At 49.3% G+C, this 25,506-nt stretch overlaps 11 protein-coding genes across 11 annotated transcripts; 6 read left to right on the top strand and 5 right to left on the bottom strand.

The window, feature by feature from the left end:
- Window positions 1-380: 380 nt before the first annotated feature.
- ABOM_005253 (Sas10/Utp3/C1D family protein) lies at window positions 381-1,254 on the bottom strand (the record flags this gene model as incomplete). The annotated part of the gene is made up of 3 exons (XM_022532382.1): window positions 381-743; window positions 796-962; window positions 1,017-1,254. Coding segments are annotated over 3 exons (768 nt in total), but the record flags the coding sequence as incomplete, so codon positions are not given.
- A 253-nt stretch (window positions 1,255-1,507) lies between these two features.
- On the top strand, window positions 1,508-2,851 carry ABOM_005252 (ketopantoate reductase family protein; the record flags this gene model as incomplete). The annotated part of the gene is made up of 1 exon (XM_022532381.1): window positions 1,508-2,851. The coding sequence occupies one exon, from the start codon at window positions 1,508-1,510 to the stop codon at window positions 2,849-2,851; it is 1,344 nt and encodes a 447-aa protein (XP_022389718.1).
- An 85-nt stretch (window positions 2,852-2,936) lies between these two features.
- Window positions 2,937-4,497, bottom strand: ABOM_005251 (uncharacterized protein; the record flags this gene model as incomplete). The annotated part of the gene is made up of 6 exons (XM_022532380.1): window positions 2,937-3,255; window positions 3,343-3,454; window positions 3,504-3,566; window positions 3,635-3,689; window positions 3,754-4,287; window positions 4,357-4,497. The coding sequence occupies 6 exons, from the start codon at window positions 4,495-4,497 to the stop codon at window positions 2,937-2,939; spliced, it is 1,224 nt and encodes a 407-aa protein (XP_022389717.1).
- A 419-nt stretch (window positions 4,498-4,916) lies between these two features.
- Window positions 4,917-5,899, top strand: coq4 (ubiquinone biosynthesis protein COQ4; the record flags this gene model as incomplete). The annotated part of the gene is made up of 2 exons (XM_022532379.1): window positions 4,917-5,127; window positions 5,214-5,899. 2 exons carry the CDS (start codon window positions 4,917-4,919, stop codon window positions 5,897-5,899), a joined length of 897 nt encoding a protein of 298 aa, XP_022389638.1.
- A 380-nt stretch (window positions 5,900-6,279) lies between these two features.
- On the bottom strand, window positions 6,280-7,018 carry ABOM_005249 (DNA-binding protein; the record flags this gene model as incomplete). The annotated part of the gene is made up of 4 exons (XM_022532378.1): window positions 6,280-6,563; window positions 6,681-6,691; window positions 6,806-6,897; window positions 6,995-7,018. The coding sequence occupies 4 exons, from the start codon at window positions 7,016-7,018 to the stop codon at window positions 6,280-6,282; spliced, it is 411 nt and encodes a 136-aa protein (XP_022389672.1).
- A 1,813-nt stretch (window positions 7,019-8,831) lies between these two features.
- ABOM_005248 (guanine nucleotide exchange factor SEC2) lies at window positions 8,832-11,092 on the top strand (the record flags this gene model as incomplete). Its single annotated transcript, XM_022532377.1, has 3 exons — window positions 8,832-8,839; window positions 8,895-9,534; window positions 9,599-11,092. The coding sequence occupies 3 exons, from the start codon at window positions 8,832-8,834 to the stop codon at window positions 11,090-11,092; spliced, it is 2,142 nt and encodes a 713-aa protein (XP_022389671.1).
- A 951-nt stretch (window positions 11,093-12,043) lies between these two features.
- Window positions 12,044-13,754, bottom strand: ABOM_005247 (putative pre-mRNA splicing factor; the record flags this gene model as incomplete). Its single annotated transcript, XM_022532376.1, has 3 exons — window positions 12,044-13,488; window positions 13,550-13,603; window positions 13,661-13,754. 3 exons carry the CDS (start codon window positions 13,752-13,754, stop codon window positions 12,044-12,046), a joined length of 1,593 nt encoding a protein of 530 aa, XP_022389641.1.
- A 793-nt stretch (window positions 13,755-14,547) lies between these two features.
- Window positions 14,548-17,590, top strand: pmt1 (protein mannosyltransferase 1; the record flags this gene model as incomplete). The annotated part of the gene is made up of 5 exons (XM_022532375.1): window positions 14,548-14,810; window positions 14,876-15,165; window positions 15,222-15,505; window positions 15,559-17,019; window positions 17,099-17,590. 5 exons carry the CDS (start codon window positions 14,548-14,550, stop codon window positions 17,588-17,590), a joined length of 2,790 nt encoding a protein of 929 aa, XP_022389647.1.
- Window positions 17,591-17,981: 391 nt separating this feature from the next.
- Window positions 17,982-18,677, bottom strand: ABOM_005245 (uncharacterized protein; the record flags this gene model as incomplete). The annotated part of the gene is made up of 4 exons (XM_022532374.1): window positions 17,982-18,032; window positions 18,125-18,323; window positions 18,432-18,475; window positions 18,537-18,677. 4 exons carry the CDS (start codon window positions 18,675-18,677, stop codon window positions 17,982-17,984), a joined length of 435 nt encoding a protein of 144 aa, XP_022389643.1.
- A 719-nt stretch (window positions 18,678-19,396) lies between these two features.
- On the top strand, window positions 19,397-21,356 carry erf2 (palmitoyltransferase ERF2; the record flags this gene model as incomplete). Its single annotated transcript, XM_022532373.1, has 3 exons — window positions 19,397-20,379; window positions 20,443-20,551; window positions 20,610-21,356. 3 exons carry the CDS (start codon window positions 19,397-19,399, stop codon window positions 21,354-21,356), a joined length of 1,839 nt encoding a protein of 612 aa, XP_022389642.1.
- Window positions 21,357-22,438: 1,082 nt separating this feature from the next.
- On the top strand, window positions 22,439-25,066 carry ABOM_005243 (putative histone-lysine N-methyltransferase (Ash1); the record flags this gene model as incomplete). The annotated part of the gene is made up of 3 exons (XM_022532372.1): window positions 22,439-23,624; window positions 23,677-24,307; window positions 24,364-25,066. Coding segments are annotated over 3 exons (2,520 nt in total), but the record flags the coding sequence as incomplete, so codon positions are not given.
- Window positions 25,067-25,506: the final 440 nt, after the last annotated feature.

The following is a 25,506-nucleotide window of genomic DNA, read 5'->3' as shown; positions in this document are numbered from 1 at the left end:
CCGATGAAACAAGCCAGTTCAGGCATATTCTCAATAGACCATTGTTAGATCACTCGCTACACGAGCCAGGGTTCATCCTGTGACTTGTGTGCGCGGTGTCTGAGGTACCCACATAGTTCGTACATGTAGATACGTATATCGCAACAGAGTGCCCCAAGCGGTATAATGGGATGAGGCAGCCATTGTTAAATACAATAGAAGCGCCTTCAATATATACCTGGAGAGAAGCACAGCAGTGCTGGGACGCACGCATTTGCGAAAATGAAGGCTCATCGAGACTCCAAGGCAAACTCAAAGATCGGAACCAGCCGATCATACCTAAGATACAATATGTTCCTCTTCGACCCTGTCGGACGATCTGGTGCAGTATTTGAAGTTGCTCATTGTGCCTTCCTTGCTTTCCGGGATTCTTGCTTCTTCTTTCTCCGTTCCTTCTTCTCATCTTGGAGATTGTCCTTACTGCGCTTTTTCTTGTTCTTAGCAGATGCACGTTTAACGGTGTTGTCTACTTTGTTCTCTTTGCTCTTCTTCGCGGAATCTCCGGACTGTGTTGTTGCCTTCGCTTCTTCACTATTGGACTCACTGTCTGAACCAGATTCAGAATCGGCCCCAGACTTCTTTGAAGAGATCCCAGGTGCTGCTGCAGCTGCCTTCTTGGCTAATAAGGATGCCTTCAACTGGGCACGCGCCTTCTCCTTCGCTTGTTGCTCTTTGCGCTCCATGTCGAATTTGTCATTTCCGGCCTTATAAAGTTAGCATTAGGGTACACGTGATCAAAGAGTAAAAAGCACATACAAGACCATGTTTGATGAAGCGACTTGCAGCCTGCTTGTCAAGTGTCAATGTCCGCTGCTCTGGCTCTGCTTCTAGCGCCTTAATTTTCTCAAAGTATTGCTTCACTCTGGTTAGTTCTCGGAACACAGGATGCTCTTTAGCATTGACGCCATGGAGACGTAGATAAGCTGCGAGTGCGTTAGCATGTCAATGAGCGATTGTCAGGACCGAGATCGCCGTACAGAATATGAGAGATTCCAAAGCGTAAGTAATCAGAACGTGAAACTTTGCCTTGTCCAACACAGGAAGTTTCTTTGACGTGTCAGTAATGGCACTATTCAGGACAGGCTCCAGAGCTTCTTCCAGATCATCAACATGATCGTCCAGCTGCTCAAGCAGCGGCAATAAATCAGATGCGTCCATCTTCTGAATGATGGTTGTCGGCACTGAGAATTGGTTCACGGATAATATCAATTTTTTATCTGCAGGCGGTGTATAGGGCGGTCAGTAGCTGTGTTAATCTTATCGCGGAGTTCGGCCGTTGTCGACTTGGTCCTGGTAGCCTCGCAGTCAGTTATACTACTTTTTTTTTCCTGTTGTTTTTGTGTCACTCATAGAGGACTTGTTGTCTTGTAATGCACAGCTAGTCAATTCTATGACAGTTGCTTAGGCTTTGAGCATCCCGAAGACCAATCTGGTCTGTATATCACGCCATTCCTCCAAAGTGTTGTCCATGCTAGTACGCCGTCCGCGTTTGCGGACTGGCATTTCCAAATTCTGCCTTTCTGCAGTAGTCGATGCTCAGCGCGGTTTCACCGTTCGTTATATGGCAACATGGCATCAGGACGCCGAGGAAGCGTCGAGAGATAGCGGCAACCGCCGGCTTTCGGGCCGCATACATATCCTGGGCCTTGGGAATGTTGGAACATTCGTCGCTCACTCTCTGGCCAGCCGGCCGTCTCCGCCTCCTATCACGCTTCTGATGCACACTCCCAATCTTTATAGGTCCTGGTTAGAGAGAAAGAAATGTCTAGCGATCAATACTAATGGCCTGGATGATGTAAAAACGGGATTTGATGTGAATGTACTGAATGACAAGACATGGTACTCAGTACCATACTGGAATAAGGATGGTACAGCAGAGAATGGAAACGACAGCATTGACGGATACACTGAAGATGTCGATAATGAGGAACTCTTGGCGCAACCTGCCGACGAGCGTATTGAGTGTCTCATCGTTGCTGTTAAAGCACCAGTGACCGTGGCAGCGATGGACTCTGTCAAGCGCCGCCTGACGCCTGATTCAACGGTCCTGTTCCTCCAAAACGGAATGGGTACCATCGATGAGCTGAATGAGAAAGTTTTCCGAGACCCTCTACGACGTCCACACTACATGTCTGGTGTTATCTCCCACGGTTTAGCGCGAAGGAAAGAACCATTCCAAGTCAGCCACACAGGCGTTGGCACAACTATCTTGGGTTCTGTCCCACCGGCAGATGCCGTTTCCCTAGCGAATAAAGGGAATGTCGATTGGGCCCCTAGTGCCAAATACCTGTTGCGCACACTGACGCTCACACCACCACTTGTTGCTGTTGCAGAAACTCCATCCGCCCTGATGCTATACCAGCTTGAGAAGCTCGCGATGAACTGTGTGATCAATCCGTTGACAGCGATAATGAACTGCAAAAACGGAGAACTCCTCTACAACTATAGCTTCACGCGTATCATGCGGTTGCTCCTCATTGAGATCTCAAGTGTCATCTGCGCTTTGCCCGAATTACAAGGCATTCCTGGAATTGAAAGCCGGTTTTCTCCCGAGCGACTGCGGATGATGATCGTGCAGCTGGCTAACAAGACAGCCAAGAATCATAGTTCGATGTTGCAGGATGTACTGGCGAGAAACCCTACGGAAATCGAATACTTGAATGGTTACATCGTACGTAGGGGTGAGGAACTCGGTATCAAATGTGTGGTGAATTATATGATGAAGCACCTGGTTCTCGCCAAACGCCTCCAAACGAAGCAGGTAGAGTCGGGTGCTATTCCGATTGATCTGTTCCGAGAGCCCAAAATATGAACATGCTCTCACACCTGTACAATATAATGAATTCGACTTTTGTGATACCATGTGCATGCAATTCCACTTCACGAACCCTATCGATTTAACAGGATACGGCTTTGGAGGCCTTAGCACAAAGGTCTCTAATCTGTGTCCATCGTTTCTTCAGCATCTTTGCCCTTTGGTGATCTTTCTGGTCTGTTGGGCTAGGTCCGATTTTCTCCAGGGTGGTGATTACTGTGTCTGCTTCATTCGAATACGCTCTTATCCACCCTTGGATGATAGCCTCCGATTTGTTCTCATCGGCACCTTTGGTGGAATAACCGAGTACATAGTTCCGCCAGTCTTCCAGTGGCATATAGTTTATGCACGCGGCAATCTCGGTACGGTAGCACACGCCAGTGGCCGTTAATTGGTAGTTACTGAGCGCAAGTAGGTTAGACATCGGCGAAGTTGCCAGAGCCAAAAGTGACCAATTAGAGAGAAACACCCGGGATTTTGCAACATACCCATAGTACTGCTGGAACTCCAGTTCCTCTTGTAGTGATGGGCCAAGGTCCTTTAATATTATATCATCGAAATATAAGGTTTCTGACTCATTCTCATCGAGATAGAAGCCATCTGCTGTGGTTAACCCACGGCCAGAAAGCAGAAGACGGGTTTGACTAACATTCAGCAAACAAGAAATCATTAGGATGAGGTCCATAACTCATGTATATTTCTTCTCCTTCATCTGCGGCACATGGTCAGAAGGTCCCTTGTGTCCCCGACAGGAGAAGGAAGCTCAGTTGCAATACATACCATAGCGTTTAGTAGCTCGGAAAACATATTTCTCTCCATCGAATTTTACATTGCACTATAACCCCAAATAAGGTAAGCCAGTGTTGAAGACACCACCCTGCATGGTTGGATCCACATACCGCAACATCAGAATGATTAAAATAATCAGCAAACGGCAGTAGCGCCATGGCGTCATTTCGATCTTCCGGCGGCTCCTGGCCTGGCATCAAGTAGAAAAAGCTTCTCGTATTAACTATAAGCCAATGGTACGAGAATATCTCCCAATCGATATCCGGGAAAACAGATACGACGATATCCCAAGCCGTGCGCAGTCTTTGTTCTTGCTGGGCAAGAAGATTCTGATGGGATGTCTCGTACTGGAGCTTGTCTCGGCTTTGTATACTATGCCAATGGCTCGAGATTGACGGTGGTAGGTAGTTTCGCAGAGACTCTGACCACAAAATGGGCATACTGTCTTCGAAGTCTTGACGACTAGGCCAGGTCTTTCTCCAGGCCTTGAACTCTTCCAGGTCTTCTAGATCGCCATTCGCGAGAAATGCAGCGTATAGCGCATGGGTCGGTGTCCCGTCGGGGAATTTGTCGGTGAAAGAAGACGGGATACGCTCAGGGGTTAGCATTGCTTTCAATGGTACAATCACAATGGCTTCATCTTCCTAGGTTAGGGTTAGATTACATTGATGCGAAGTAGAGCGGCACTGATAGCTTCGGAGCAAATCGCATACTTCTATATTTCGCGTGGCTATCATTCCCAAGCCGCGACCTGGAAACCGCGCAGGCCCGACCCCGTTCGCAATAATACCTTGCGAAATGGCCCATTCTGTGAACTGCTCATGTTCCTCTCCAGGCCACCAGTCTGGTTTCATTGTTGCGGGATTTTGAGCTCTTAGCGGGGAAGTATAACCAGTACGGAAGAAAAACGAAAAGAAAAAGGTGTGGAACAGAAAAAAAAGAGAAAGTAAGGTTGTTCTAGGAAGACAGAGTCAATAAGTCAATCTCACATTCAGAAGCAGCTACTGAAATATTCCTCCTGATGCCAGTCCGCTAAATCACAAAGGTCGAAGGCTCATATTCATCTAGTGGTCGAACGAGGCCGTAAAAAGCAACATTATAGGGCTGGGCGATAAAATGCTTATCGATCTTTATCAGCTGTACGGCATCGCACAGGCACCAGCATCGCCAACCAACCGGAGATCTTCCCCGGGCATCGTACCACTACAACCTTTAGTGTCGCATTCGTTCAAAGGGTCATGTCCATAAAGGCATGTCACCCTCTGCGCTCAAGATGTCGGTTCTTGGGAGGCACGGAGCTCTGAGTCTCCGCGAATTGACCTTGTCAACACCAGCTACGGTAGTAAGCTGTTGCACGCGGTCTTTCTCCGTGAATAATCGCCCGCCGCCAAAGTATCCCGGCCATGTCCCGTTGAACTTCGTCGAGCGTGGTGCTCTAGCTGTTGGATCTGCCGTAGGAGCTCTACTGAATCCTCGGAGAGCAGGTGGGAAGCTTTCTTATTTCCTTTAAACTTCCATAACAACCAATTCTATGACCCGCATCGAACCTACAAAATTGATAAACTATAAGACAACCGTGCGCTAACACCAACGCCCGAGAATTATATAGATCTCATCGCAGCATGTGGAGAAGCAACCGCAACTCCCTACTTCATCTACCGTCTCCGTGATGCCATGCTCTCGGATCCAACCGGCCGTCAGATCCTCCGCGAACGTCCGCGCATCACCTCCGAAACCCTCCCCCTACCATACCTCCGCTCTCTCCCCGAGAACTCCGTCGGTCGCACCTATGCCGCCTGGCTAGACCGCGAAGGCGTCTCCCCTGACACGCGCGACAACGTCCAGTACATCGACGATGAGGAATGCGCATACGTTATGCAGCGCTACCGGGAGTGCCACGACTTCTATCACGCAGTGACAGGCCTGCCGACCTTCGTTGAGGGGGAGATAGCGCTGAAGGCGTTTGAATTTCTAAATACGCTTATTCCCATGACAGGGTTGAGTATGTTTGCTGCTGTGAGGTTGAAGCCTGCGGAGCGGGAGCGGTTCTTTGCGTTGTGGTTACCGTGGGCGGTCAGGAGTGGGCTTGCAAGTAAGGAGTTGATTAATGTTTATTGGGAGAATATTTTGGAGAAAGATGTGGATGAGTTACGGAGTGAGTTGGGTATTGAAAAGCCCCCGGACATGAGGGAGATCAGGCGGATGATTAGGGAGCAGAAAAAGCGGGAGAAGGAGAGGTTGCAGCAGAGTCCATAGTTTTGGCCTTGTGCGGCTGTTAATGTGTATATTATTTATTAGATGGCCTCCGGTAGCTGTGTATTGGATAAAGTGATGAACTCTTCCCTTCATCTTAACGCACGTTAGATAGACTATTGTTGCAAGCGGGTTGATTGGTAACATAATTGCTGGGGAAAAACCAATCCTTTTGTCAATTAAGCAAGGTGTGCAGATGTGGTTGAGTATTAAAGGGATAGAGTGCTGTCGAAGAATTGCACCATATACCGACCGCAGACGCCTAGGACCAGTTTGTTTCTGTTTCATAGCTCATGAATATAAGGGGTGAAGGTATCAAGTGGAGGCCTGTAAGAAGGTTCTCACAGGTTTAAGCAACGTTCGCGGTTTTGCAATTCGACTTTTCACAAATCCAACAAATCATCATCGTCATCCCAGCCTCCCTTACGCCGACTGAATACAACCTTATGCTCTTCCTCATCCTTGCGCTGGTTCTCAGCCACAGCATTCAGGAGCTGCTTGAGTTGATCCTCCGAAACCTTTTGTCGCAATTGGCCTGTCTGTGCCAACATGAGCAGCCGGTTCTCAATGTCGACGGCGCGCGACTCTTTCACGAGGCGAATGCGGCCCAGGCGGTCGGCAGCTTCGGGTTCGAGGATCTGGTTCAGAATCGCAGAGCGACGTTCGGCTGATAGGTATATTGTTAGATATAACTCCTGGGGCCAAAGTGAATGCTACCACGGCTAATTTCATGCCCCTCTCACTTTTTCGCGGGGTCGTAGGGGTTGCGTATGAGATAGCATACCTTCTGCTTGTCTGTAAAGTAAACCATTAGTATTATTTAATCTTTTGCGCCATGCAAATCCAAAACGAATATACTTTTCTTCGAATAGCATGAAAAATTCAAGACGAGGACAAAAGAAAACTTACTTCCTCTGATCATCCTGGCCGTCTGGAACAGCACTACCTCGTGGTCCGCCTCCCTGCTGCTGCTGAAGCTGTGCCAGACGGGCTCTTCTGATCTAGCTTGGGAGTCAGCAGATGGTTCGCAAACTTGGTCATTGTCTGGTACGGCCATGCAAGATCAGGATAGCAGCGCTACAAATTTTAGGAACGCACCTCTTCCAGCTCTGCGTCGGCCATGGTTCTTTATTGACTAGTTGGGTGATTATAGTACAAGGTGATGAACACAGTTGATATGCTGTCGGTTAGATACAAGTGGCCGCGGATAGTCTAGAACACTTCCAGGGACCGTTATGGTATGGCTGCAAGGACTATACTGTACAGTGTACACACTTCACTTGACAGTGTGGATTTGTTGGAGAAGAGTTTCCAACCCCACTTTTCTACAGCCTGAGGCACTCAGGCCACTTGGGGTTCGGTTCCCGACGGATGTGGGGCGCCATGAGGGTGTTTACCCAAAGAGGTAAAATCAGGAAAGGACGGACGCACGGAGAGAAGATAGACTAGCGCGCGCGTGTGTTATCTCTGTACGTATCTTGTACTCTGTACTACTACTAGTAGTACCCAACTAACTACAGCATCGACTAGGTTTGTTGTACATACTCCGTACAGTAACCCCCCTACTACTAGTACTAACTGGGATAGACACTGTATAAGAGCTACACCGCAATTGCGACTTGTGATCAATCTGCCAATTGACTGACTGCGGCTTAGCTGTCTCAGACTTCATACAAATGTTCCCCTTGATTGCTGCATGTGTCGTCATCGCTTTCCGCCAAGAATTGAGTCGTCCTTATCCACTCCCGATAGATAGCGAGACTAGACTATGTCCGATCGTCCAACTAAATATAAGTACGTACTTAAGTATTGACTATTAATATTAGTCGGAGAAAATGGGCCGGTTCGTATAATTACGAGCATTTGTAGTTTCGTACTGTCAATAATTCATTTCCGGAGGTCCCAATTTACGTTAAGTTTAATTTTTTTTGTCGTTTCCAAGTGGAATCGCGTGGGTTTTAATTAATTCCAGTAAGATAAAAAAGAAAAGAAAAGAAAAGAAAAAAAAAATAAATAAATAAACGAACAAACCAACGCGTTAGATCTTGCGCACAGCACTGGAAAGCTATCCGGAGAGGATGAACCGAGAGATTGGATGGGAACGTGGCACGTAGTGGTTGTTCTAAGGGTACGCAGTAGTAGTATGTACCTAGGCACTACTGTGTACAGGACTACAGGTACCTCATGAAACACCTGACCAAGACTTGCTTTCAGCTTGACTTAGGTCTAAATTTTGCACCTGATCGTCGTCAACTTCAAGTTCTCTCTGCCCGTGACGGAGGGGACGTGACCGAGGCGATCGGCTTGGCCCAATCCGGATCGCAGGTGACTAAGCGCCGGCGTGATTTGCCTCTGCAAATGAATTGAACCAACCATCTTTCCAAATTCCTTTCTAACGACTACTAGTACTAGTGACCCCGGCGGACTAAAACTAAAAGCTGCATCGATCCGTTTGCTCTCAACTTGCGATCGATTCCTTCAATCGTTCAAAAAGAGGGGTTGCTTCTTTCCTTCTCCGAGGACGCCCTTCTTTCGTCACTGTTCATTTCATACCCACTAGATTGCCTTCCTAATATCTTCCCCCCTCTCCCCTTCCAGTCTATCTTTTACAACCCTCACTCTCTTTCATTCTCCGCCAATATCTCTATATAGTTCTCTTTCCGATCGCCATCCCGATCCTTTATCAAACTCAATGCTTCGTATGCCGACCAGTTGATCACGTTCCAGTCTACGCGCTGGCGGGGATTGCGTTACCGTGACACCCCCCTACTGCCACTGCTACATGCAGAACCATCCCAACGCTCTCTTTTCACTTTGCCCGGTACATTCCAGATGGGAAAGACGGACCAACTGAATTTTACGTGGTTGTGACACCTATTTCCGGTCTCCGTGCTTTCCGTATCATTCTAAAACTTTAACCCGACCGTTCACCACCATGGCCGAGTACGTTGATGCCATTCCTCCAAGTATAGATCCAGTCGCTAAATCATGTGAACAGTCTAATTGCTTTTCATTCCTACTATTCACGCCATAGCTTCCTCTCCCCGTCGACAATGATCCCGCGTGCCAACAACCACAAGCGATCCAATTCCTCCGACAACAGGGCTCTTTCTCCCGATAGGACCCTTACGAAAGCCAGGTCTGCGAATGATCTCTCTGGAATCGCAACCGGTAAACCCGTACCAACAGTACGCTCAACCAGTGTTGGGAACTTTTCCGAGAGTGGATTCAGCACCCTGAAAGACCCGAGACTCTTGAGCAGTTCCGTAGAGACAGAGCCATCGGGACCACCATCTCATCACCCGGACCTGAGTAACGAAGTTGCTGCTTTGAGCGTAAAATTGGTCCAAGCAATCAACAATCAAACAACTCTGGACGATACCTTGGTTGCCACCCGCCAGGAACTCGAACAAGCTCAGACCAAGATCCGAGCTTTAGAGTCTGAGAACGAGAAATACCGACAGGATATCAACCAGGAAGTCTTAATCAAGAAAGCCGACGTAGACTATGAGATCTTACGACTTAAGGCTGCATTGGCAGACGAAAAGGCACAGCGCGCCCTTGTCGAGAAGGAGAAGAAGGGTATTGAGCAAGAGCTTGAGACGCTTACCGCTGCTCTCTTTGAAGAAGCTAACAAGGTAAACTACCCGATGATAGTCCTTTTTTCTAACAGGAGCAAAGATCTAACTTCGTTTTCAACAGATGGTCGCCGCCGCCAAGCTTGAGCGTGAGGCGGTAGAGAAGAAAAACGAACAGTTGCGTGCTCAGGTGAAGGATACTGAATCTTTACTCGCGTCACACCAAGAACAACTGGCAGAACTTAAGTCTGTTTTGCAGGAGATGAACATTACCAAAGATGACATCGAAGTGGGTACGATTGCGTCTACCGCACCGGTATCTCCTGCGAAACAGCAGCAGCAGACTCCAACAATCATCAAACAAAGTGCGGAAACACCCGTGCTTTCAGAACCGGCTCCCATCCGGGAAGAGTTAGCCCCAGGTCCATCCACTAGTTTTTCTCATCTGATTCGGCCTATATGCCGAACAGATATCCATGCATTCGAAGAGTTCAAGGAATTATTCACCTTATCCACTGTCTCCAAACCGCCCAGTCGTGCCACAAGTGGATCGTATACCGGCTTAAATGTTATGAGTTTAGCCGCGGGTTTCAGCAGTGGTGGGTTTGGATCTGCGTCGTCGTCACCCGCTAAGTCTCAACCTCACTCTCCTAATGGAAGTATCTCCTCGCCGCAACCAGCGAATTCGCATATTCCTCTGAAGGAGACGCGTTTCTATAAGCGTGTGCTGAATGAAGACATCGAGCCAACACTCAGGCTTGATGCAGCCCCTGGGATTTCGTGGCTAACACGACGTTCGGTCCTGAGTGGTATTTGTGACGGAAGTCTTGTGGTCGAGCCCATGCCAGCATCGGCGAAGAAATACGAATTTCCTTGCTCACTGTGTGGTGAGCGCAGAGCGGGTCCCGTCAATGAGAGAACCCACCGTTTCCGGACGTCCGACAATGAGACGGCTCAACGGTACCCCTTGTGTGTCCTCTGCCTAGAGAAGGTTCGTTCTTCCTGCGAATTCACTGGCTATCTGCGTCTTATCCTTGACTCGCATATCCGCGTTGGTGACACGGAAGACGAAAAGGATGCATGGGAAGAAACAGTTCGTTTAAGGGAGCGAATGTTCTGGTCCCGCATTGGGGGTGGTATCGTCCCCATTTTCACACAAACGAATAGCTCGGAAAGTCATTCGTGTGCCAATGAGCAGGAGTCAGAGCCTGTGGCTGATGATCACATCGAAATACAAGGCGATGTCCCCCGTGAGGTCAAAGAAGTCCTAGTCACGAATAGCAATAATGACGATGAATTGAACGACCACGACCCACGCAGAGCGTCGTTGAGTGAGGATCCTTTTGAGTCCGCTGCCTCGGCATCTCCAGTTAGCAGCACAGCAGTCTCAGCGCCGTATGATAGCAGCGAAGCTCAGAAATATGGCAAAGAGGAGATTTCTGAAAAGCCCATTGAGCAGCTAAATACCTGCGTGATTGCCAACTCTGGCGAGAACGAGGACCCCAAAATCATGCTTCAGCCTGATGAATCAGCCGTCAGCCAGGCTGCGGTCATCAGCTGCGAACAAGATGATGCGCAGTCTCAGCAGCTGAAAACCGCCAGCAGTAAAGTCGTCTAGAAGACGATGGCATTTTTCCTCTTCTCCACACGACCCCCCCCCCTCCCTTCCCCCCTTCCCCAATTATTTTCCCTCTACATTACCTTCCAACCGATACCTGATTCATCACTGGTTTATATTTTGACCACTCACGGAGCCGTATTGAATTCTACTGAGACTTGTATTATTATTGATAATATGTACCTAATGTTCCCTTTTTTGTTGTATACTTAAGCTTATCATCCTCCCTTTTTTCTCTCTCTTTTCTTTTCTTTTCCTCATTGTTGTCACTTGGTTTTGTCTGATTTGCTTTTGAGCGCCACTAGACCGCAATGGTCATTCTGTGTTTCAAGCATCGACAGTGATCCAGGTGGTCAGACTGGGTCCATTAGTTATGTTTCATCTTTGTGCCGTTTCTTCCTTTCTTACTGGCGTCTCATTTGGGTGTTCTCTTTTTTTGCTGGTTGCTTTACGGGTATTGCTTTCATGCGATATGCATGGCGATGGAAAAGGTCCACGGTTCTAATGTATGGGATGATGCAGGAGCATGTCGGCCTATGGCTATTATATATGCACATAAGGTATAGAGGTTCTGATAATACACGCGTTTTGAGATTTCATCTACGGAGTATAGTAACCCGAGTCCAGTCTGACTGGGGAAAGTTACAAGGAACTGTTTTTTCAAGGCAATGCTTTCAAAATGGTTAGATTAGAGCTGACTGAACACATGTTTGAACTCATACTGCGGACTGGCATTTTGGTATAAATATCTACTACTGTGGAGTTCCCGCCTGCAAATATTGGAGCGAGATTTAATAAAACAATCGTCAGATATAAGAAGGCAGAAAGGATATTTTACATCTGCTTTGACGTACGTCAATAGGAAAAGAATGGTTTGAAAGAAGGCCGATAACTCCAGATGAAAAACGCCGATGAACGGTCCAATCACCAAAAGACCCAACGGATATTCGATCATTGCCGGTAACGCTCGTGAAGATGTCTGATCTGTTCTTCGATATTCATGTTTTGAGGATTGGGTGGGCCACCGGCAGGACCGACCATCGGCGGCGTAGGTCCTGCGCCGGGGGCATTCTCGAACGCCATGCGCTTTTTCCTCGCTTCTTCTTCCGGATCGGGGGCGCCAGGGAGCACTGTAGAATCAAAGACGTCGCTGCGCTGGCTGGCGAGACGTTTGAGGTTGTTGACCACGTCGGCGGTTGACAGGTTGGTTGTAGCGCTGCGGGATTCGGCCTTGGCGCGCTGCTCTTTCCAACGAGGATCGAGCAATTCGATACGCATGTGCTGGTCCAGTTCAGCAACTGGGATCTGTTGGTGACAATTGGGACAGAGTGCCGTTGCGCCAGACTGGTTGAGACGGCGCGCCTGCGCACGTGGAACATAATCGGAGCGGATACGCATCGGTTGTTGGCCAGGGGCGGCTTTAGCGGCCGCTTGAGTTGCAGCGGCACGATCGCGAGCTTCCATCCGCTCGCGAATACGCTGCTCTTCCTCCTGCGCCGCGGCAGCAGAAACTGGAACGGGTTGGGGAGGTTGTACTTGAGGAGGGAATGCTGGTCCGGCCGGCTGGACAACCGGCTGGGGCACCGGCTCTGGTTGGACCGGGTAGGCGTTATAGTATGTCGGCGTTTCCTCCTCTGTCGGCATGGCTTCTTCGATGCGAAGAGGGTTTAGGGACATCATAGCTTTTTGCTCCAAAGAAGCAGACTGAAGATCGTTGAGAGAGGCGGGCGGGGGAAGGTCAACCTGGTCATCGGCTTCTGTGAATAGCACGGTTTCGACAACCACGAAGTCATGCCAGTCAATCTGCGCGTAAGCGATGCGTTCTTGTTCTTCCTCCTCTTCCTTCTTTTGCTTCTGCTGTTCCTGGTATTTCACCCACTCGGCGCGCTTCTTAGCGCGATCCAAAATGTGATATTTGTTTTGCACGTTATGCTCGAGCTCTGTTAGACGGGCCTTTTCGGACGTCGCCTCGTCAAGTCCTTCCGATCGCAGCAAGATGATGTATTGGTCGACCAATCGTGTAAAAAATTGATAGAGACTATGTTGCGGGCGCAAAAACTCGAACTGAAAATTCCTGGCTTCTCGCTGGGATAAGGCTGTCATGAACGATTTCCCCCTCTTCGCCACAAATAGAGCGGTAAGCTTAACGACCTCCAGATCTTGCGCGTTGATTATCGGCATCCGTGCCGAAAAGTGAAATTCTGTTGGCGGTTCGGGACCCGTTGGTTGCTCCGGTTCAGGAGCTGCAGCTGGCTCGCCCGGTCGCCCTGCAGAGACAGAAGTTCCCCTACCCTCCTTGATTTCCGTAAGCCGCCACTGATAAAAGCTCGCATAAGGATCGTTTGGGTTGAGGAATGAGAATTTCGGGTTATTGCGTTCCTTCTCGCGTACGCGATCTGCCCATCGGTGGTCAGTTCTCCAACCCAGGAAAGGCTCCTGGCGCATTCGGCAACTCACCTTCAAAGACGATACCGTTCCTTGCAACATAACCGGCAGTCTTCTCCACAATTGCTGTGCATGCGTGAGCAACGGTTTTCTCAATTGAGAAAGCTGAAAGCTGAAACTTACCTCGAATATCTTTGGGTGGCAAGACGACACCCTCCGGGGGTTTGCTCACCTCCTCAGGCAAGGTTGGGGTATTTCCATTGCTTGTAGACGCCATGTTCGAGACACTGGTCAAGCCGATGGTGGGTGGGGATGTAAGTGATAACTGGATGGGGTGGAAAAGCAGTGACAAGCGTTCTTCTTTTGCTTGCCTTACCTCATCTTGGGCGCGGCTACTGGGGCTGGCAGCGGTTGAACTAGCCGCGCGCTAGTCGACTTGGAAGTGTTTATTGGTGGGGACCGAGGATGAATGAGTAATTGCTTCGAATGCCCGCTGGAAACCACACACTTAAATTACATGGCATAATATACAATTCGGGGGAATAATTGGGATTATTTTCGACCCATTGGACAAAGGGTTTGTGCTATACTTTCTTGTTTGATTTAGGGGCTGTTCTCGTGGGGAATGCCAAACCAGCGCTGCCCCCGGGACTACTCTCCGTCGTGACTTAGCTTCCTTGTTAGTGAACTCCAACCTCAAACTCCTTGTCCGCCGACGATCTGGCCTTAAACCGGACTACCGCTTTCATTCGTCTCCCTAATTTGTCCCACACGTGTTGTTGTCTTCCTCTCCAACGGTCAATGTATCTTTTCTAGTTATTTTTTCTTCTTGTTCTGTCATGGCGTATAGTCTCCTAACCTACTACTCTCGTTGATTGATTGTCCTCATTTCTTATTTGGTTCCATTGCTCGGCGTGGGGTTGTTGAAAGCTCCACGGAGCCCTCCATAGCTCGTGCTTACCCTCCTCGCATATCTGTGATATCTCTTGATGGTCTTCGTTCCTTTTTAATATCCTTTGATACTATCCCTTTATTCCGACCTCTAGTCTTTTAACCCTATTGGCGCCAAAATGCCTCCCAAATCCAAGAACGCCCTGGAGGTCCAGCCTCCAACCAAGGCTACCCGCTCCTCAAGTCGCTCCCCGAGACCGAAAAATCGCAAGAAGGCACCCGCAGAGACGTTGAATTATGGCTCGGATGGAGTTAAAGACAACAGTATCTTCAGCCTTCCTACTTCCGACTACAAGGCCCTAGTTCTCGTCACCTTGGTCGCTGCCGCTGTCCGTCTTTTTAGGATCTATCAGCCGACAAGCGTTGTCTTCGACGAAGTCCAGTATGTCCTAATATCTCTGTAATTGCGCGAGATGACCCGCATTGGGCTAATCAATATATGCACAGTTTCGGTGGTTTTGCATCAAAATATATCAAGGGCCGCTTTTTCATGGATGTTCACCCGCCACTTGCTAAACTTCTCCTTACACTTGCTGGTTGGTTGGCTGGATTCAATGGCGATTTCGATTTCAAGGAAATCGGCAAGGACTATCTGGAAGCAGGTGTCCCATATGTGGCAATGCGAATGCTCCCAGCTATTATGGGTGTGCTTACAGTGTCCTTGATGTTCTTGACGTTGAAAGCATCGGGATGCCGCACCACGACTGCCGTGCTGGGTGCTGGTGTGGTGATATTTGGTGTGTTGATCTGTTTTTCTCGGTCTGGATACCCACACGCGCTAACCAAGTAACAGAGAATGCCCTGGTCACCCAGTCTCGTCTAATCCTCTTGGACTCACCGCTGGTGTTCTTTACTGCACTTACGGCCATGTCATTCACATCTTTCACAAACCAGCAAGAACTAGGCCCATCGCACGCCTTCCGTGGACCCTGGTGGTTTTGGTTAGCTGCTACTGGTCTATGTCTTGGTGCTACTTTAAGTGTCAAATGGGTTGGCCTTTTCACAGTTGCTTGGGTTGGCTCGCTAACCATCATTCAACTATGGGTTCTCCTCGGGGATACAAAAAATGTCACTCCGGTATGTGCTCGAGGGTTCGAACCTTGCCTAGTTGTTAGCTGATGTCCTTTTAGCGCTTGTGGTTTAAGCATTTCTTTGCTCGGTTCTTCTGCCTCATCGTCGTTCCATTGGGCTTCTACTGTGGAATGTTTGCAATCCATTTCCTGTGTCTGGTCAATCCGGGCGAGGGCGATGGGTTTATGTCGTCTGAGTTCCAGGCTACATTGAATTCGAAGGCAATGCAAGATGTCCCCGCTGATGTTGCTTTCGGCTCCCGTATCAGTCTCCGCCACCTTAATACGCAGGGTGGCTACCTTCATTCTCACAACCATATGTACCCCACGGGAAGCAAACAACAGCAGATTACGCTCTATCCGCACAAGGACGAGAACAACATTTTTATTGCGGAGAACCAGACTCAACCTCTTGGTCCCGACGGAGAAATCGCGGGTCTTTTTGCCTGGGATAATATTACCGCCGAGTATATTGAAGATGGTGCTATCATTAGATTGAACCACCTGATGACTCAGAGAAGAGTCCATTCGCACGACGAGCGCCCCCCTGTGACTGAGGCGGATTGGCAATATGAAGTATCCGCCTATGGGTTCGAGGGCTTTGCCGGTGATGCGAATGACATGTTCCGCGTAGAAATCGTCAAGTCGATGTCAGAGGGTGAAGAAGCAAAGAAGCGTTTGAGGACCATCCAGTCCAAATTCAAGTTGGTGCATGTCATGACCGGTTGTGTCCTGTTCTCTCACAAAGTCAAACTTCCCGACTGGGGTTGGGAGCAGCAAGAGGTGACCTGCGCGAAGGGAGGCACTTTGCCCAACAGTGTCTGGTACATCGAGTCTAACAGCCATCCAATGCTACCGGCGGATGCAGAGAAGGTTAATTACCGAAATCCCGGGTTTTTGGGCAAGTTTTGGGAGCTCCAGAAGGTGATGTGGACGACCAATGCGGGATTGACGGAGTCTCACGCATGGGATTCGCGACCCCCATCGTGGCCAACGCTGCTCCGTGGCATCAATTTCTGGGGCACAGATCATCGCCAGATTTATCTCCTTGGCAACCCACTTATCTGGTGGTCCTCAACATTGGCAATTGGCATCTACGTACTATTTAAGGGAATCTCCATTCTTCGCTGGCAACGTAATTGTGCCGACTACCGCAACATCAATTTCAAAAGATTTGACTACGAGGTTGGCACAAGTGTCCTGGGATGGGCCTTCCATTATTTCCCCTTCTACCTCATGGCTCGGCAGCTCTTTCTCCATCATTATCTTCCAGCGCTTTACTTTGCCATTATCACCTTGTGTCAAGAATTTGACTTCCTTGCCAACCGTATCCGTGCTCTTGGACTAGCATCCAAGCCTGCCATTGGCAAGGCGTTGGCTGGTATTTTCCTCGCTCTGAGCATCTTCACTTTCACTCTCTATTCTCCTTTGGTCTATGGCAACCCCTGGACTCAAGACGCTTGCCGCAAGGTGAAACTTTTGGATACCTGGGACTTCGACTGCAACACTTTCCATACTGACGTAAGTGTTCCGAAATGGCAACCTCCCCGACGAGGCTACTAAGCGTGTCACATCACGACGGCTGACAAGGAAACATTAGCTTGGCCAATATGTGACCCACTTTACGAATACCAATGTCGCTGTACCAACAACACAGGCACCTCCTCCCGAGGTCCCTGTAGCCCCTCCACCACGGCAGGACCAACAAATCCCCCAGGAAGAAGCGGAAGATGCCAATGTTACCTCGGAGCCCCAGCCGCCTCGTGCTAAGGCACGGGTTGAATACCGTGATCAGGATGGCAATATTTTGGACGAGAAGCTTGTTGCCGCCCTTGCTAAGGAGGGCAAAGTATCCTTTGAGACTCGCCATGAGACTCGCACTCGCTTGGAACATGGCCATGAGGTCGAAATGATTAATGGCCAAGTAGCCCCACCGCATCCAGACGTCGAGGGTCAGAATCCCGAGACTATTGGGAAGCAGAAACAAGCTGCAGATAATGGTCCCGCCTCGGCCGCGGGGGGAAGCTCTGTTGCAGAGCCTAATTCTCCCGAAGCAAAGCCCGCCAGTGAAGGGAACGAGGCGACTAACTAACCTCCTTTAGTGAACGGAAACGAGGCATCTTGGGTTTTTGCATTCTGCTACCGCGAATTTTCTTCCTTTCCTTTTGTTTTATCAATCGTCAATCTTGACCATCTTCTTCTCTTGTACTTCCTTTCCAGAGACTAATTTTTTATCCCTCTTTGATCTAACGAAATGTGACTTTGTATATGACTACTTCCCACAGGGTCGACGGCCTAACGTATACCACTATTCACCCAGAAGCTCCTAGTAATGCACAAAAGCAGTCTCCAATTGATTCCCGTCAAGATGTACTATGCGTAGTGCTTCTCTACTCTTCACAGTAATTTTAGTATACAGCGACCAGTGTTGAGATGCCTCTCAACCAAACCCCTAATAACCCTCTATGTAGCTGTATGACCATTTAGTAATCCCACTCCTCCTTGCCGTACTTGTTGTAGCGCTCGTGGAGATCCTGAGGGATTATCTTAGTAGCCATTCTCTCTCGAACATCGCGAAAGTCGATATATAAAATGCATCCTGAAGCAAGGTGGGGATTGAACATACAGCCGGCAGAGTAACATTGGGCACAATAACAGTGTTCAGAGCGCTGGGGGCGTTTCTGAGGGGCTGGCTTTTGTCACCGTGAGGGTGGTACTGGTACTTGTAGACCTTGCCGTCGTCCTCACGCTCCCAAGGCATGGCGCTGTCGCCAATGCGCACGTTACTCTCGGAGGTCACGGAGGTGGGCTTCTTGCCGAAGTACCTGTCATGAGGAGAAGTTGTTAATATTCTGTTTTGCTTCCACATGCAATTGGGGGAATTTTGCGGCCGGTCGCGGGTTGTAAAAGTGGGTACGGGGAAGGGTATTCACCATCCAGCAGCAAGGAAAGCACCGGACATAACACCGAGCAGGACCTATAGAAGATTAGACCTCAATTCCATCAGCCCAATTGATCAGACGAAAGTAGTTGCGTACGTAAAGTTCAGGGTCACGACGAGGAGCCTTGTCGAGGCTGGCCTCCTCCAACTTGGAGCTGTAGAAACGGCGAGCGGGGGCACGGAAAACAGACTGGCGGGCAAAGGCCCGGCGGGAGGCCATGGCGGCAATTGACGACATTTTGGTAGTTGCGAGGTATAGAAGGTGGTGAGGTAAACCGGAGATCTCTTTCGAGAGGTGGGAGAATGCGTGGGTGTCGGACGATGATGTTGCCGGCGCATCACATCAGGTGACATTTCGTTGGCCCATCAGCTCCCGACGCTTAGTCATGGCCGGCTAGCCAGCTGGCCCTAACCGGATTGGGGTTGGGCCAAGTAGGGGATTGCATCGAATGCGATAATGCTCGTGCACGCCGTTGGACGGGCGAGGGGTGTCTTTTTGCTGATTCCTTCATTCAGCTTTCTTGGACTTGCACAGCATGCAGTTTGCATCGCTGTCGTGATGTAACTGGCTCATTAGCTGCTTTGCAGTCGATCGCAACTCTGTTTGAAGGTTCGTGCTGTTCGGAATCCCTATTGTCGAAACGTATAGGGGAGGCTATCTTCGGCGCCGCGTTCTTGACATCGAAATCGCACATGGCTTACTGACAGTCCTGGTTCTTAGGTTGCTTACATTCTTTAACTTGATCATACTTTCGGCTTTTTTTTTCTCTCTCTTTCTTTCTCTATCGTCGTCGCTGTCTCTCCTTGACCAATTCTTATCCCCGTTCTGTTTTTCGCGCATTCGATTACAGCGACCCTTAGCTTATATCATGCTCAATATCCCTCTCCTTCGTCTAGCCACAACATGATATTCAACATCAACTGATAGCAACATAGCAACTACTCATTTAAAACATCATGGCATTCTCGTCGGTCAACTCAGAAACAAGTGATACGCCACATCCTGGGCCCACACAACATGCGCTGGGTATTCCTCGCCCGCCTTCCGTGGGAGGTATCTCGTCTCGAGTAACGGAGGATATGACTTCTGAAGATGGGGATCAGTCACAATCAAATACTGGAATCTCCTCGCACGCACCGCACCGGTCACGGCCATCCGTATCTAGTAGGCCCGGTCCTCCTCCTGTGAGGAGTTCTGTTACCAGCCAAGCAGCAAACCGACCAGGAAGCTCGAATAGCAGACTGAGCCGGAGCCACATTCCTTCATTGACAGCGCAAGGCTTTTTTCGGCCGTTATCTTCTCAGCGACTCCAAGCCCATCGCGGTCGTCCAATGACGAAAGGGACAGAATCATCGGAAGACTGGGGTGATCACGCAAGTCAAAATAGGCGCAGTTTAATATCCAATAGTACGCTTGCTCAGAGCTCTATTCCACAGGAGCAGGACGCTCCTCCGTCTCGAGGCACTGAATTCACAGACCCCATTATCCCTGACCGAAACACATCAAACGCCAGTCCCATTGGTAATACAACAGCGCGAAGTATAGGCGAAAGTGCTAAACTTCTACGCGACAAAGAAAGACAGAACCAACCTTCTCAGCCTCATCTCAATTTGGGTGTGGGCGCTACTAGTCCAAGCGGTCATGACATTTCCCAAAGATCTCCTCTTTCCTTCTTATCTCCACCAAATAGAAGCGGCGGCCAAGAGCACCGCGATAGTCGGAATCACGAACGGCTGTCATCAGCCGGTTCGTCTCCAGGATCCATTGAGAAACAGAGTCGGACGGTAAGCAAGAGCCATCTGGGCAAGAACTATGAATATTTCCTTGGCAACACTATTTTCTGTGGTGGTGGGAGGTTTCAAAATTCTCGGGACAAGCCTGTCAATGTTGCAACTGGAGTATTGGTAGTTGTGCCATCAGCTTTATTCTTTGGGTTCTCGTAAGATACCTTCCCCATATGAGTTGAACTGCTCAAAAAAAAATCACTGCTGACCTTGCGCAGGGCACCTTGGCTTTGGCACAACATCTCACCCGCTATTCCCATATTGTTCGCTTATCTCTTCTACCTATGCTTTTCCTCGTTTTTGCACGCCTCTGTCGTTGACCCCGGGGTAAGAAAGAGCTCCAATGTAAAGCACGACGTTTTTGTCGCTAATTCTTCTATGTCAGATCATTCCTCGGAATCTTCACTCGATGCCACCGCCAGATCCGTCAGATGATCCGCTAGCGATAGGTCCACCAACAAATGACTGGGTGATGGTTAAATTGGCGACCTCTGAGGTTGCAGCGATGGATGTGCCGGTGAAATTCTGCAAAACCTGCAATATATGGCGACCTCCACGTTGCTATCATTGCCGTGTCTGTGACAATTGTATCGAAACACTTGATCATCATTGCGTTTGGCTTAATAACTGTGTCGGCCGTCGCAACTATCGCTATTTTTTCACTTTTGTGGGCTCGTCCACACTCCTCGCCTTCTTTTTAATCGGCGCAAGTCTGGCACATATCCTCGTATATCGATCACAAGAGGGTATTTCTTTCAATGATGCGATCGATAAGTGGAGGGTACCTTGGGCTATGGTCCTCTATGGAGCCGTTGCGGCTCCGTATCCAGCCTCCCTCTGGGCATATCACCTATTTCTGGTTGGCCGGGGAGAGACGACTAGGGAATACCTAAATTCCCACAAGTTTGTGAAAGCCGACCGTCATCGGCCCTTTACTCAAGGAAATATCCTGAAGAATTGGATATCCGTCTTTGGGCGACCACGGCCCCCGACATACATGCAATTCAAGAAGTCATATCACGAGGGTGACCAGCGCTTAAGCATGGTGAAACGAAAATACCTTCCGCGAGACGTTGAAGCTCAAGCAGGCATAGAGATGCAGCATGTCCCTTCTGATCAGCCGCAGGACTGAGGTCTATAACAATACTCTGAAAATATGGAGCGCCCATCAGACACTATTTTTATAGATAAGGCTCTTCTTCTACCTTTCTCAGGCATCAGCCTTCACTAGTTTCTCCCTTTCTCTTCTAAAGATATATTCAAATAATAATGGCTTTACGGTCCTTCATTATTTCCTTTCGTTTATTTTTTGGGGTTCATCTTGCCTCTTCTGGAATGCATGAATAGGCATATCTTTCTTCTCTTCCTCCTGCCCATACCAATCTGTCAAGGCAATTCATATACACGTTGAGCCAAGCGTCTTTGATTCGTTCATTTGTACTTTTTCCCACGCCCTCCTTGTGACTTGGTTCCTTTCTTTCTTCTGTCTACCTCGAAGGGTCTGCTTCGAGGCTTTTCTTGATTTGGACTCTGATATTACGTTATACGAGGGATCTTTTGTATGATATCGAACCCCCAACCTGCAGATAGACTATGAATAATCCATCCAGATCCAAAATGGTATGCAGTAGATCGCAGAGCATGTAGTGTCATGACCGCTGATGGTAAGCGCCCATGGATGGGATGGATGGGGAGGGTGTAGATAGTGGCGTATGCACTGGTCTGAGACCAAACAATTGAAGTCCAATTACATGGAGTGTTACTCTTGCTTACCCTCAGGGGGGATTTATGCGTGGGGCCGAATGTCTGTCCTGCTGGTTGTCTCGCTTCCCTTGTGGTTCTGCATTCCGCCGTGCCTACGATACGGACTTCAACCCTCTCCGCATCTCTTCTTCTTCTTCCTCCCTATTCCCTCTCCATACCACGCCCGTGCCCCTCAAGTCAGCCTTCTCGCTGCCATTTGCCAGTCGGAAGTTGCGTGTCAGAGCCTTCTCTTTTGAGTTTCTAATATGATCCCCAAAGTGTAGGCTCTAAGACAGTCACTCCTGATAAGAGGCAACCACCTCGACCCCCGTACCTGGGAAATCAGGTCAGCTCAGCCGGATCTCAGTCCCCCTCTTTATTTGACGCATAAACCCCTCAAAGGCACTATCGTTTCACCCTTCCGGGCGGTCTCCCTTCCCCTGCAGTCTCAAATACTCACCGCAAATCAGTCCCGAGACCCTTGGGATGGAAAGTCAACTTAGATCAGCCGGCGCGCCTCCCGCGACTCCCGCAACCCTTTCAGACTTCAATAAGCACACTCACGAGCCCGCTGACGACACAATGGCCTTTGAGTATTCGGAGCAACTCCTCACCCCCGAGAACAGTCGCTCGGAGACGTCCAGTAACAATGAAAACGCGTCTACCGAGGAAAAGCCGACTGTACGGCGAAGATCTACACGTGTAACACGCGCCTCTTTACGGGGAGAGGCACAACTCGACGGCGACATGGAGATAGATAACCAAGGGACCTTGTCTACGGCTGGCGAAAATGACCCCGCGGTCTCGGAGGAGACTCTGCTCGATAAAGCTGAGGGCGGAAAGAGGTCCCAGGCCTCCCACCTGCGCCACAGCATAGCGGTCATGGAGTCCTGGAGTGAGGCAACGCTCGCACAAGACAATATGGAGACTGAAGGGGACCATCCAATGGCCCCAGATACTCCAGTTTCTAAGTCTTCGCAAGAGCTGCAGGCCAGTGACATGGGCACGTCACTGCAACAACGCACTTTACGGAAGCGCGTAGAGCGGATCCTGGCTGAGGAAGGGGGCGGCAATAAGGGCAAAATTACTGTAACGGCTAAAGAATCCAAGTCGCCAGTAAGACGCTCGTCTCGTTTGAGTCTGTTAGAGAAGGCTTCAGACCTTGTTGGCCGGGCTAGCAGCGTTTTGGGCAAACGCTCGCGTGACGTGATGGGAAAGGGTAAAGAACTCAGCCGGCGTGCTAGTTTACGACCTCGAATTACTGCTCCCAAGGAGGAACCGGCCAAGGCTGCCAGCGAGGCTCCTGCGGCGAAAAAGAGGCGTGTTTCTGAAAGCGATCTACCTGTCAAAATCCAGGAAAATGAAGACGCCGTACAGGAGGCTCCCAAGCCTGTTACTCGATCCAAGACAAAGCGCTGGTTAGCCCATGGATTGTACACAGGCCAGGAATACACAGAGTCTCGGCCCCTGCAGAGTAGGAACAGAAATGCAAAGCGCAGAAGCCAAGGTCCCACACAACGCAGACTGCTTCCTATGCCGATGTTTGCAGGAGATCGCCTATTGAAGCAGGGAAGAGATTTTCAGCTCCCCTTCGATATATTTTCTCCGCTTCCTTCGGGTCAGCCCAAGCCCAATGAGTGGAGAAAGACCAACAAGAGTACGATTACTAGTAGTAAAAACACGCGATAATGGCTAACTTATGGAATTAGATGTCTTTGTCGGGGAAGCATCCAGCATATGGCGAGCAAACAAGCCATTGGAGCTATCCAAGTGTATGTGCGCGGAAGAAGCTGGCTGTGACGAGGAATGTCAGAACCGTTACATGTTCTATGAATGTGATGACAGCAATTGTGGTGTGGGCCCCGAGTGTGGAAATCGGAATTTCGAGGAACTGAAGCAGAGAACCAAAGCGGGCGGGAAATACAATATTGGTGTTGAAGTCATCAAGACGGAGGATCGAGGATACGGTGTTCGTAGCAACCGCACATTCGAGCCTAACCAGGTCATCGTGGAATACACAGGGGAGATCATAACGCAAGCGGAATGTGAGAAACGCATGAGGACGATTTATAAAAAAAACGAGGTATGCATCCTTTTCACCCTTTCTCTGGTCGATGGGCGGCGTATTGACCGCTATCAGTGCTACTACCTAATGTACTTTGATCAGAACATGATCATCGATGCTACCAGGGGCTCTATCGCTCGTTTTGTAAACCATTCTTGCGAGCCCAACTGTCGGATGGAAAAATGGACAGTCGCGGGGAAACCGCGTATGGCGCTTTTTGCTGGTGATCGTGGAATCATGACCGGGGATGAACTGACCTATGACTATAACTTTGAGTAGGGTTACCTTACCATATAACTTGGGGTTGTCGATACTGACCTGTTACTTGCAGCCCATATTCTCAAAAAAACGTTCAGCAATGCCGATGTGGATCGGACAGGTGCCGTGGTATCCTTGGACCACGGCCGCGGGAGAAAGAGCAGCGTTCAAAGGAGAAGGAACTGAGGGCTGAAAACGAGAAGAGATCTAGTTCGAAGAACAACAATAAAAAAGCCAGCACCACCAAGCAGAAGGTGTTGAATGGATCTACTTCGCGCGTCAATAAGCGACAGCTTCTTGGTTCGAAGTCCATCAAGTCTGGCGTGAAGAAAGTTGTTACCAAAGCACGCTCTTCTGCTTCCAAAGCAACTACAACTTCGAAAACTAGTTCGAAAACGAGTGCCAGCACAAAAGCCTCCAAGACGACAAACAAGAAAGCCATCGCAACCCCAGCACGGCGCCAATTGAAGAAGGATAATGCCAGATCTAAGAAGGAAGTTAAACTGCCAAAGGTCAAAACCACAAAGACTAAAGCCAGGAAACCGATACAGACAACCAAAACCCAGTCGGCTCCATCAACATCTAAACTAAGCCGTCCGTCCGAGAAGACTAAAGCGAAGATCCTCCAGGCTGCTAAGGGGACGAGCACTCGCGGACGTACAGTGAAGAAGGAAGACACCAAGACCAAGAGTCCTGCCAAGCGTACTTCTAAAGGCAAGGAGACTACTCCTCGCGGGAAGGCAGCAAGCAAGGCTGCTAATAACTCCAAGGCATGATCAATTTGGGCTCGTTGGCTCCATAAGAATACCGCAGGTGTTTCATCCTGGGCCGATCTACTGTGTGAATACTGCTTCATCCACGGCCATCGTTTTTCTAACTTCTTGGGGAGCTTGCTCCATTTCCTCTCGTTTTTCTCGTCCCTTTCTTTACTGGCAATTCCTGCTAGTTCTTTTCTCTTGATGATAAGTTACCCTTGTATTTTGGCCTAATGTTTTATTTTTGCTTCCACTACACCTTGTGCGTCGTCATCGATCGAATTTGGGTCCGATGTTGGTATGGTCTGACGGTATTCTATCTTTCTTCTTCTGTCCAACACTCCTGTTCACTGGTTTTGATGTTTGCTGTGTTACGAGACCTGAATTGCAGAGACGGTGTTATTGCTGTAATGTTACTACTTTCTTCCTGGCTGGTTAGTCGACGGGATATAAGTTCAGTT

The sequence above is a fragment of the Aspergillus bombycis genome (assembly GCF_001792695.1).
Source record: "Aspergillus bombycis strain NRRL26010 chromosome Unknown contig00036, whole genome shotgun sequence".
In the NCBI taxonomy this organism is placed as follows: Eukaryota; Fungi; Ascomycota; class Eurotiomycetes; order Eurotiales; family Aspergillaceae; genus Aspergillus; species Aspergillus bombycis.
The sequence above is the reverse complement of the archived record's forward strand: the minus strand, read 5'-3'. Positions and strand labels throughout refer to the sequence as shown.